This window comes from Taeniopygia guttata, chromosome 5 (genome assembly GCF_048771995.1).
Source record: "Taeniopygia guttata chromosome 5, bTaeGut7.mat, whole genome shotgun sequence".
NCBI classification, from domain to species: Eukaryota; Metazoa; Chordata; class Aves; order Passeriformes; family Estrildidae; genus Taeniopygia; species Taeniopygia guttata.
This window is the reverse complement of record NC_133030.1, coordinates 1,327,834-1,340,720: the sequence shown is the minus strand read 5'-3', so window position 1 is coordinate 1,340,720 and position 12,887 is coordinate 1,327,834. Positions and strand designations below refer to the sequence as shown.

At 36.3% G+C, this 12,887-nt stretch overlaps 1 protein-coding gene across 13 annotated transcripts in view; it reads left to right on the top strand.

Annotated features, from left to right (window-relative positions):
• LOC100224227 (anoctamin-3) overlaps window positions 1-12,887 on the top strand; it is a 169,587-nt gene that overhangs the window by 91,296 nt on the left and 65,404 nt on the right. For 11 of the 13 annotated variants that reach the window (XM_072929406.1, XM_072929408.1, XM_072929407.1 and 8 more), the window contains 3 exons: window positions 7,306-7,518; window positions 8,742-8,813; window positions 12,234-12,302. In XM_072929406.1, the coding sequence (XP_072785507.1) occupies window positions 7,306-7,518; window positions 8,742-8,813; window positions 12,234-12,302 (354 nt within the window). The remainder of the gene's footprint in view (window positions 1-7,305; window positions 7,519-8,741; window positions 8,814-12,233; window positions 12,303-12,887) is intronic. The other 2 variants (XM_072929401.1, XM_030273318.4) reach the window with 1 other exon arrangement.

The window sequence follows — 12,887 nt, the reverse complement described above, 5'->3', positions numbered from 1 at the left end:
GTGCTGTTGCTTCTTCTTACATAACTTGCGAAAAACCCCACTGTAGTTCTCTTTCTCTTTTCTCCACTGCTTCCAGCTATATTAATCATCCTGTGTGCATACCTTTGCATCCTTTTATCTTTTTTGCTAGTTAGTCTTGACGCTCTGTTCAGCAACTTGAGGGGACCTTAAAGTATATGATCTCTGTTATTTACCAAGAGCACCCCAAACCTGGATGCTGTTTGAGATGTGGCTGCAGGAGAGTCAACTAGAGAGGTGTAATCTCTTCCCTTGACCTCCTAGCTTCACACCTGTCAAAGCAGCTCAAGAAGGAATCACCCTTTGTTTCTACAAGGGCTTCACTGCTGACACCACTGAGGGTCAACCTGTTGAGAAGTGCAGTGCCAGTTATTATAGAAAATAGCCAGTGCCATGAATTTCTAAATTAAATTCTTTTGTTGGTTTCACCAGCAAAGTGAGGAGGAAACTGTTCAAAAGACAGTGGATGGTTTGGCTGCTGGAGCGGTTAATGTTTGTCTTGAGAAGCAAAAGCTTGTAAAGTATTGACTAGGTAACAGGTCATCTATCAAACTTTGGTCTCAAGGCTCCAAATACCAAATGCCTGCTAATTTGGAATTCTGACTGTTATAGGCATGGATGACTCCAAGAAAGGTAGCTCATCAGCTGTAGATGAGCTGCGCTAGTTTAATTTACTTGTAACGCCACACACTGAATGAATTTGGCCTAAAAAGCTGTCAGCAATAAAAGCACTATAATCAAGTTGTATGTCCTACTAGTAGCAAAACAAAAAGAGAATAAACCTTCCTAAAGCAACCTTTCAAAGGTTGGTCACTAGGTCCACACACTCTGCTCGGTGTTTAGAGTGGTCTTTTTAGTCAGTTTTTACTGTTCTGAATTGTGCTTCATGAAAATTTGAAAAAAATAAATAGGTATAGGAGTGTTCTTGTTAAATGAAATGAGTTAATTGCAAATTACAATTTTTGCAATCTCTTTAGTGACAGCTACTCTTAATATTATATTCATTTTGGTTTACATCCTTAAAAGTTATTTACTTTTTCTCCCTTTTGTGCATTAACATATATAGACATGATTTTCAAATTCTGAAATGGGAGTAGTAATTTTTAAAAGGTCAATAATCACTTCCAGAAAAACATTTCATGGATTTAACTTAGACTCTTATTTTGTGTTGGATATGCTTCCTCTATATTTAATTTCACAGAATTTATTATAATGTTAATAATTTTATGGACAGTGCTCTAAGAATGAAAGTGAGGCAAGTTTTGCTAGAGGAAATATCTTTTAATTGCTACCATAACTAGAAAAGTCAGATAAGCTTCTTAGCATGTAAGAACTATTCGCAAATCTGAAATGAAAGCTGCAAATTTCAAATCTAAATTAATAAGTTGGTATGAGTTTAATAACATCAGTTAAACACGATTCCCTGTCTTTTCTTTCAGACAATCTAATTGATTTAACTGAATTTTAATTAATCAGGGTCATCTTGGTATTTCATAACTCTGTTAAAGTGTTTTAATATCCTTGATAGGTTCAGTGGGATGCTTCATCTGTAAAAGAGATCAATCTGTATGCATTTATAATGGGGGTATGTGTTCAACAAAGGGCATTATCAGGAAAAATCTTGTGTCACTACTGATTTCGTGTGTGTGTATGTGTGTATTAGGACATGTATCCTGCAGGATGCATTGTTCTGCAACCTCTTATGAACCTTGCAAATTAAATCTTTTTCCATCAAAGGTCAGAGATGGTTGGAAGGACGTTCCATGTTTTTATGAAAGGATATGCAGTGTATATTTTAAAAAATGACAAAATAATGGTTGAAATGCATTTGCATCTAGTTTTGAAATAGAGAGATAGGAATTAAGTTCTATATGAGCAATTCTATAATTTCATTAAGTTATAGAATATTAATAAAATGCATTATGCGTGCAAAGAAAAAATACGTTCCAGTAATATTGAAATCTTAATCTGGTGCAGAGATGAACATAGAAAAGTTACATAGTTCTGTACATTTTGCCTAATTGTGTTTGTTGAAAGGATATAATTTTCTCCTTAAATAGTAAGCTTTGAAAGAGCATAGGTTACTTTTTAAAATGTATTTAGCCTTTAGCGTTTTTAAGTACTTTAGTAATAATCTCAACTTTCCCCCTGTAATTTAGGAAAACTATAAAATTACAGATTTTTAAAATAGCTATGTACACCTCCACAGCATTGAGCTGCCTACGTGGCCCTAATGTTCAAGTATCTGAGCTGAGTTTGGTATAAAGGCTGCTGAAGGTGGCGAAAAAAATCTGTCTTTTTAACAGGCTTTCCATTGTATACTGCTCCTTCCTCCAAGCAAGCCTTTGTCACATGCTGACTCTCATCAGTCACTTAAAGCTCCCATGAAACTGCACTGCAGTTCAAACATGACAAAAGTGCTCAGCTCTTTGGGATTGAGAGCTCTAAGGATCTGCAGACAAGTTCTCAGCTGAGCAACAGTTGGACAAGCATGAACTGCCAAAACCAATGTGGCTTTCATACATGGCTATGGGCAACAAAATTGCGTCTCTGTTTCAGTGTGAGCAAAACATTTGTGTGAGAACAAAAAATGAACTTCACTGTCATAAGGCAAACTGGCAGCTAGGGTTAAGGAGAATCCTCTGTTCTAAGTATACCAACTCATCACTTCTTCTGTGTCTCACATCAACATCCCATGTGCCTCTTCCTTAGCCTTGCCTGTAACCTCAGACGTGAGGATCCAGATCTGTGTCTCACCCAAATGTGTTTTGGAGAGAAATGTATATAGCTCTGCTTCTAGATAGTGTTACTTTGCTTTGATTTTGTTACCAGTTCACTTTATGCGACAAAGGTATCAATTTTAAAAAGCTTGGGGGTTACACTGAAGTTTCGCAGTGAAAAGTAAACCTGTTAAATAAGGAAATTTAAGATACTGGTCTTAGGCTTCTGAGCTTGCTTCATCATCTCAAGATTTAGAATAGTTGAAGTTTTTATCTTGGTCCAGATGCAGCTACAGTCTATCTGATGGAACATAAACACTGTGTTTTGCAGTATTTGAAGGAATTGCTGTTCCTTGTTTTGTTCAAAACAATTCCCACACAACAAAAGTAGTGTTGCCCATACTGAATAGAGGATACCAACATCTCTGGTTGAGGAAAATTGAAGTCTTATATTGCTGAGGCTCCTTAGGATAGCTTGTTTGTTCAGTAAACATATTTCACCTTCTGGTGTGCTGTGTTTTTCAGTAATGAGATGACTGAAAAAAATATAAACTTTTAAATTAACGACATTAATAATTACGAGAAATAAATTGATGTAAAGAAATAAATTGGCTTGATTGATGTATCCATTAGTAATGCCAGAGGTTATGCTCCCTTTCAGATGCTTGAAACACTATAAGCAGTGTTTTAAAAGTAGTAAAATGTATGTACCTTTTCTGCAAAAGTTTTTCAAGGCTTAAAGGTATAACCTAAGCATTTCAAATAACCCTGTGACAGGGAAAAGAATATCCCCCACCAAAATATCTCCTGACATGAATTCAGTTTTTTATTCAGTTTTACTGCAGCACTGGAAATACTGTAAGCCTTAGCCAAGTCATTGTCCTGAGTACCTTCTGCCTACCTGCAATTCTCCACAGAAGAGTCCCAGTATCTGGTTTTCAGTTGGATATAATCAACCTTACTGGAATTAAATAATAGGACCAAGAGCTTGGCATTTGTTATAAGCCACAACTAGGTCTGTCTCTGTAAATGAAATCTGGGGATAGAGGGAGGAGAAGGGAGGAGGGTTAGGGGTATTTTTTCTGATCTGACTGGAAATATATAGAGCAGCATTGGTTATGACTGAAGATACAGTGACCAAAATGAGCGACTTCTGTTTTTCTAAGTAGATCACTGCCTGAGCATTGTTCAGGGCAAGGCCTCAAGCAGCACAGCACACCTGATGTCTACCTACTTAACTGGCCAGAAGCTGATGTTACCCATTTGACTTCCATAGAAGTCAATATGACTTTTTGATGCTAAGATTTATGCTGGATTAAATGGGGAATAGTCACTGGGCTGTTCTTTATGAGGTTACCACTGATCTGGTATTGAGTTAACAATTAATATGGACTAGCTCCCAAACTTTCCTCATCTAAAATTAGGAGCAAATGAAAGACCAGATTTTTTCTTAGCAGTACCAAGATGATCATCTGAGTCTGTATTTCACAGAAGGAGGCATAGCAAAATTTCTCCTTTATGTTTCTAATGGGCAAAACCTAAGGGCCTCTGAGAGGTTGCTTTATTTAGAGTCTTTCTAGATTGGCATGATATTGAGCATGCATTAAATTGTGCATACTAATTTAAAAACCAGAAAATCTTATTATATTCTAGCTCCATGTTTCCTGCCTGGCCTCTCAGAAAGCTGTGAGTAGTACAGCTCTCTGTTCTGGCTCTACAGTGGTAGTACAGCTCTCTGTTCTGGCTTTGAGCCATGTAGAGTTTTGCCTCTATAACAGGAATCCCCAGCATCCCCTTGGAAAGAATTCCAAAGGCAGAAGTGCTAAAATAAAAAAGGCAGCATCTAATTAAACCTTAAAGATTATTTACCCTTTTTTGCCAACATGAGAAATTTATACACTCATGCTATAATAATTTCCATGCTCATGCTAGCTGCCAGAGGAATATTATGTAGGGAAAGAATGAATAAATGGAATTGTAATAGAAAAACAATTGGCCTTTTTCTGCTAGGTGTATACATGTCTACTACTGCAGATGAAAAGATCCCTGAACAAGCAAGGACTGTATAACAAAGTTCTAGCTGGAAATATATAGTCTAGAAAACTACTCTATGGAAAAGAGAGGAAGGAATGAAAATACTTTCAGTAAATCAATTTAGTGATCCAGTTGATGATGTCGGCCACATCGTATTTGTGCTGAGTAAGCATTTGTATGCCACAGCATGCAACAGCATAAGAGCTAGGTAAACATTTGCATGCAGCAGCAAGTGTCATCAAAACTAGCATATCACAGAATTGGACTCTGACACAGTAGCAGAGTATGAATTAACTTTTCCAAATTTTAAGGTGGTTCATACCACTAACATAACAGCAAATTGGCTATGAGACTGCTTTGCTGTGACCTGCTTTCTTCAAGCAGAAGCAGCATGGTATTTAGGAATCTGTTTGAAATGTCACAGGGGAATATAGAGTAAGAGAGAGCAAAAGGAAATAATTTTCTTTTGAATTGAGGCATTATGTCATAAAATAATTATATTCTAATTTTTCTATATGTATCACTTAAATTTGGGTTAAAATTGAATGTCAGTATGTGTTATTTGCATTATCATTAGTTTCTTTGGTAATAGTGATTAATCTTGCTACATGTACTGATTCCAATATAGAGGAAAGAATAATTTCTCTTTGGCAACACAATAATTATGCAGTGGGGTCCATAGTTACTGGCAGCCTATTCCTGCTTAAGAAATCAGTCACTGAAGCCATCCAGAACAATTACAAAGTATATATCTTCATATATTATTACCCATTGCTGTGTCTCACAACTACAGATTTTTGTATAATAAATGTCCATTTAGGAAGAACTATATGAAGGAGATGCCCTAGAAACATTTGAAGTAGCACAACAGGCATGTGTCATTGCTCTGCTCTGAACAAGGCATTGTCAAGGGTGCCAGCTCAGTGCCCATTGCGTTCTTTGCTGGCACACAGCAACCTTTTTATTAAGAAGCAGAGTTCTTTCTGCACATACTTAAAGACCTGTGGCATCTTCTGAGGTAACAGAAGCTTACCTGTCTGCCTTCACCTGGTACTAAATAGTTAGTTTGTCTGACCAAGAACAGTTATGCTGTGCTGCAGAACTGGAAAGAATTGTCCTCAGTCTAATGAAGTTCTGCATTTCTTGGTAAGAGAAACACACAGAACAGAGCATGTTCTGTGAGCTTGACAAAGTTTTTAAAGGGAAGACCCTTTTAAACCTTAGGTATTATAGTTAAATATGGGGGGTATCCTGCTGATCAAAGGACCTTCTCTGTAGACTCTGATGTTGAGGAACACGTCTAGTGCATGCAGCTGGGTGTGTAGCTGCCGACTGAGCTCTGGCTGTCGGGAGCCCAGAGACAAGAGGCAGTGAACTTGCATAACGAAGGGCTCAGGGACCTGTGGCTCCAGGCAGGTGACACTCAGACAAGGCAGGAGCCGGTGGCCCTGGCTGCAGACTTTGGAGCGCTTTAGACAGTGAGGGCATAAAACCTCAGGGGTTCCTATTCTCCTCCTCAAGGCACCCAGCTCCATCTGTTTTTTGCTGCAAGACAGTTAAATCAGTTTAAGGAGCCGGACCTGTGAGATTGTGCTGTGAGAAAGCCGGTTCTGAGTCTGTGAGTGTGGGATGTGAGAGGAGCATCCATAAGCTCACAGGGGCCCACTGGGATGGGCCTCAGCCCAGCTCAGGTGCTGCTGCTCTAACTGCACTGCAGCTCTGGATGGGCACACGGAACTCGAGCGCTTGCACTGAGTTCACAAAGAGACTTGCTGTGTGTGACGTCCTTCTTCAGTGGCACAGATTTTGGTTGGGAAGTTCCTTGGAAGTTCATGGCTCTTCCAGAAGAGAAATGTTTAGATTACCTAATTATTTTTAGCACAGCCAAGAGAGGTAAAGTATATCACTAAGAAACTAAGATTTATGAGAACGTGCTGTAAAGTAAATTGTTCTGTCAAGCAGAGAAACAGTACAGTGAAAGAGACTAACTACACTACTGGACTTTGGTTTTGCTCAGTGTTGAATTAATTTTTACAAGGATTTTGTGTGTCAATGCTCTATATTGAATCAGCAGGCATATAATAATGAGTTTTTCTTCCATGTAAACTTAGGAAAGCTACTTAATTTCTATTCTCAGAAACAACTCTTAAGAGATCATTGTCACACCTGCTTTGTTCTAACTGCCCCTAGAATGTTTGGTGTCTTTTTTGCCACATTTGTTTGTTGTTCTACAGTTTTTTCACAAAGGTTACCCAATAGGTCAAAGGATTAAGAACATTAATTGATTTCTGTAATAGTGAAGGGAAATTTTTGTAGCTTTGAAAGGAAAATATAAATATTTTACAGAATAGAATCCTATTAGCATCTGTATTTTAGTTCATTACGTTGTTTTTAAATAACTTCGAACGTTTTAGCATGGCATTGTTTTTAGTTGAGGAGTGGCTTATTAAGTGGATTAATATTTAGACATCTTTCTTTGTTGTGTCCCAATATACTCGAGCTTATTTTGTTATTTTTCTTTTGGCTACTTCAGGTATGAATACAAGCAAGAGTGAGACAGTGAAAGAGCATCCATTAAAACCTTCTAGAAGATCTATGCCATGCCTTGCCCAGAGCCAAACACATCCTCAGAGCCTGAGCAAGCATTCATCATTTCTGCAGCAAAACTGTGTGCAGCCACAGCTCCAGCCCCAGCCCTTGAGTGCAGGGACATCAGCAGCTGCAGTGGATGTAGTGTCAGAACGAGGTAGGAGGATTTTTTTTTTCAGGAGAGAAAAAATTTTCTCTTTCTTCCATTCTAGCTCTAATAAACTTTGATTTATTTAGATGACAACATTTTGTTGAAGAAATGGTTTTGCACCAAACACCTTCACATAACATATTATCAGGCTCTTGAGTGAATCTTTATAATGTTTGAAGTGAGTTTTAAATTAATTTTTTTTCTCAATGATGACGTTATTTCCTTCTCACTGGTATTAAGACAAGCAAGTCTTGCTCATTTATGCTGGAGAAAGGTATGAAGGTTTCTGTAGTCTGTCCTAGAGGAGAAAGAAAGAATAAATATAAGGCTTTAGGCAAAAAAATCTCTATATATGAACATGTAGGAGGAGATGCATTCATTCACAAACAGTAGAATCCGGGAAGAGTGGTATGGAAAGAATGAGAATGAACAGAGAAAATCCCTCCAAATTTTAACTCATGTGGAATAAGGAACTACTTTTATTTTAGGATTTCTAATTTAACAGATACACATGCCTTATCAGAGAAGCTAGTATAGTTGGAATCCTGTTGTACTATTACACGAAATAACTCACGCATTCACTCAAGATGTAAAACAAGGAAAAGAGGAAGTTTTATTTCTGTCCTTTCAATATATAGAATTCTAAAATGACAGTGGGTTGGAGGGTGAAATTTTCACCTCTCCAACCACACTGGTCAAATTAACAGTCTATCAATTCTCTCTTCCTACAAAGAAGAATGTAAAACAATCATTATTTACATGAACAGTGCATGAGAATTCCAGTAGAAATATGTAAACATAAGAAGGTATAGAAAACTTCTTTTAAAAGAACTTTACAACTTATAAAAGAACAGGACAACAGAATCCAAACCACCTGTGTCACCTGTTGCCAATTCTTGCCATCCTCTATTGCTAGATGTGTGTGATCCTTTGTAGAATAAATTAACTCATCTGGTAGTAGATTTTGATAAGTCTTTCCTTAATGTTGATAGGCACTAGGCACTAATTATTGTTTTAGTGAGTTATTTTATTGAGTTAAACGTTTCTCAGAAATAGGCAGAATCTTTGTTAAAGTGATCTTGCTCTTTTTTCTATTGATTGAAAGTGCTCTTCAAAATTTTAATCTAAAATTTTTTGAGTTACTGACAGCTTTAAAAACTTTTACGGTAAAGATTATTTTACTTACAAAATACATGTGAATGCTGATACAGATATTGCATTTATTTCAGCTAAAGTGATGGAGACTTTGGAAAACAACTTGCTTAAGCTGTCTAATACAGAATATGGTGATCCATTTTTAGGTAAGTTGTTGTCTGAACTGAAATAATGACAAATTAATGATTCTTTGATTATGCTCGCAATATTTAAGTGTGGAAAGGCCGTACTTACCCTTAACTTCCATTTTTTTGAAAGAGGAGACTAGGTACGACTAAAGAAATGTATGCTGTCATGAATTTCCTGATAATGTCTCACCTTTTAGATTAGAAGTAGGGACTGAATACAGAGAAGTGTCATATATTCAGTGTATCCTTTTCCCATAACAGTCCTTCATAAAACAATAATTTTGAACAATGTACTTGAAATTCCTTTAAAGTTGTTATTATTAATTTATTTTTCCCATGTAGTCATGTCATTCACTATTATCGTGGCTGCAGTTCTATTGTTGGGGGTTTTTTTAGATATTTTATATATTTGCTTTAGATATTTATATATAAAAACTGTTAAAATTTGGGAAGCAAAAAAAAAAAGTAGTAATGGAGAAAACAGCCATATGTTTACTGGTTTGCTATCATTTTGCTATTGTAATTAAATCAGAAAAAGTAGGAAAGAAGTTATTCTTAGAATAATCCTATCCTTGTAACTGCAAATCAAATCTCTAATACTACATGGGTAGTAATTGACAAGTTCCAAGATGAAGTAGTTGCCATCTATTTTACCCATACACATACAAAAATATTGCTGCACCTTGCACAATTACTGTGAAAGATATTTTTGCTCACAGTTGATGAAGCATCAAACTAGAACTCATATCTTCATGCTGGATGAAAGATATCTGCTTTCAGAAAGCTAGGTCTGCTCACCTCTCACATAATTTAGCATTGATTTTTCTTGATGCCTAAAATATATGATAGATAAGAGGGCTTCTCAAGGTTTCCTGAGTAGGTAACTACTGGAAATAGTAAAATGGATGATACTTCAAAACCAGATATTCCAAAATCATGGCACAGACCAAAAATTTGGCATGAAGATTATATAAGAAAATCATGTCTTAGTAAGGTTCCAGTTAAAAGCTGCTGCACTTTCCTAGTGTAATTGATTGGCAAGCATGGATACTAGAAGATTTTACTGTTGTAATTTCCTTATTTTCTTTTCTTGTTAATATCCTGCTCTATTTTTCACTGAATTGCTTACACATAGACATGCTGATATTGTTATGTATTTATATATGTCAGCAGTAATTCTTTCTCATAGTAGATTATGCTGGTTTTCATTCCATTACTTAGTTTTAACCTGAAAAGATACATGGAGGGCTCAACAACTCAGGAAAAGATAGATTGATTCTTTTCAGTTCAAAGTTGTTTTAAATTCTAGTGTGGATGTTTCTTCTCTTTTGACTACAGCTATGCTCGTGTAAGAAAAAGTATTTAAATAGTTGCCCTTTACTAACTTGAGTAATGAATATGCCCATGTTAAGTCCATCCCAAATTAGATAAGTGAAATCTGTGAAGCTATTCCCAGTTATAGAAGTTATAGCAGTGTAACTGATTAGGTTATTCAATTACAAGCAAGAAAGAAAACAGTATTTAAAAATAAGTGCCATAGGTAAATAATAAGAATTGGCTTATTTTAATATCGGCACTATCTGTTAGATGCGGGAAGAGAATAAGAGACAGTTAAAAGGTGCATGTAACAAAATGGCTTATATACCTTCAACATACAGTTTGTTGGTCCTTTAGTATTGTGTTTCTGTGCGTAAGAATTTGTCTCCAAGTCTAAAATTTTCAATTTCATCCTGAATATGGATGTAGATGGGAAGGGGGAGTAAAAAATAAACCTGAAAAAAGAATATTGCATCTTCAGCTTTGATCATCAGATAGGTTAAAATAATGCTTTTATGGGTACTCTGGCAGTTTAATGGAGTTTGAAAAGTAGGCTGATTAATGGGTATCATCATCTTAGTGAACATTTTCAAACTGCTCCCCTGAGAATATGAAAGAAAGCTGAATTAAGTGAATGTGGTGAATTTTTAATTAGGCAGTGTTGTAGAAATGTAGGTCAAATGGCTTTCTCCTCTTGCATTGTTTGTAGACAAAATTATCTTGTATGAAGGAGATTAACAGGCATAAAATAAAGGACTTCAGTGGAAAGCTTCTCTTATTTCTGTTGGCTATAGCTGAGGCCATAAATCTGTGGGACAAGCTTAGTTAATGATGTTAATGGATTTATGAAGTAAAAAGACAACGTATTATGTCTTTGTTAATTACCCATAGATAAATGGCATCAAGGACGTTATGGATTTGTGTTATTTTTCCTCTGTCAGTTTCAGGTGTTAAGCAGTGTTTTTAGTTTGAGGAAGTGGCACATTCAATCCAAGTGGTAAATATTGAGCTTCTGTAACATACTTAGTGAAATTTGAGTTTCAGGCATAATGAAATACCCTTCTTTCTAACTTACTCCCCTCCCACCTTTGGTGGGAGACACAGGAGGTGGAGATTACTAGCTTGAAATAAGAACAAAAGTAATACTCAGTAGCAAGTAAAACATCACTAACTAACTTATTATTTTTTCAATTCTGTTTTTTTCCCCTTAACTTAGATTAGTTTTGAGGATTTGTGCGTAATAACTCATGTTTCTTAGCAGGACACGAAAGCCTTCCTAGATAATTAACCATTTTGCTGTGACAGATACTTTGTATTCTGGATGTATCCTGAATCCAATTACTACAGAGTTTATATATAAAAAAATATGTATTTATGTGCTATGCTGTAATACAGTGAAGTGATAAATGAAGAGCTGAACCACAACTAACAATCCAACAAAGAATCATAATAACTGCGTGATAAAAATTATTTTTCAATGCTCAAGTATTGAAGTGCTTGTAAGTCAATTTTCTGACGTTATGATAATTTGAAATGGGCATATATGTATAACATGTGCAATACCTATCATGTTTATATAAAAAGAGGGACTGAAATATCACAGAAGATATGATTCAAGGAAAACAATTTCAATTTCTGCTGCAACAGAAATGTGATGTTTCCATTATGCCTTCTAGAATAATTTTATCCTAAGTTTTTGGTCAGTGCCTACATAAATAAGGGCTGTAATGTCTGTTCTGGTTGTGTAGTGAGGTGGCTGAAAAGCTGCATGAGAACAGTTTGTCCTATACCCAGAGTTGTCCAGCTCCCATATTAGAGCTGATCCACTCCTGGAGAGCTGGCAGGATGGATGAAGAAGCTATGTAATCTATTCAGTGCTCGTGGGAACATAACAAGGATCAGTCTTTGGACTTAGTATTGCAGTTGAAAATATTGATGTATTTCACGCAATTTATCTGCCACTTCCAGTTCTGTACACCATCTTAACTTCTCTAAAGAGCAATTACATATGACTGGGTCCCTTTTTTAAAAAATAGAAATATTCTGTGTAACAGTTACTACTGTCTGAAAGTTCATAAGAAATTGTACATTGAGAAAAGTCTGTGTTTGTCCGTTATGTAGGCACACAGTTTGATGTGATTGGGAGTGGGGCTGTGGCGGATCCCCAGTGGATGCAGCTGCGCAGGACAGGTGAGCAGTGCTGAAGGTAACGAGCCATGGAGTGCCCAGGTGTGCTGAGCAACCACACAGGGACCAGAGGGCATATAGGTGCAGTGCATCAGCATGAGGGGATAAAAGGTTGCACTGAAGAGCAATAAGCAGCAGATGCTTGAAGTATTCTTTGGTGTAGGTTGTGGCTTCACTGTCATTCTGGTAGTTATGATGGTTTTTCATATCTAAACATGCATACACATGTAGGTGAAAGCCTTTCTATGTTATCTGTGTAATATAGTGTTCCAGGTGCCCAACAAAACAAAATAAGACCTAAATCCATCACAATGTCATTTATCTAGGTGTCTAGTGATGTTCTCCTCCCAAGTTACTTGCTTTTACTGATTCAAATTAAGACAAAAGGAGATATTTTACTTGACTAATAATCTCTTTCTTACTAAAGCTTTGCAAAGCCTATCCTTAAATGTGTAAAGGCTCAAAGGATTGAGTAGAGTCATCATATCAAAGTTTGTGAAACAGAAACTATTTAGGAATATTTATATACGTTTCTTTTCCCATAACTATGCCACATTTCAGTTGAAAAACTTTTTCTACCCTACACTA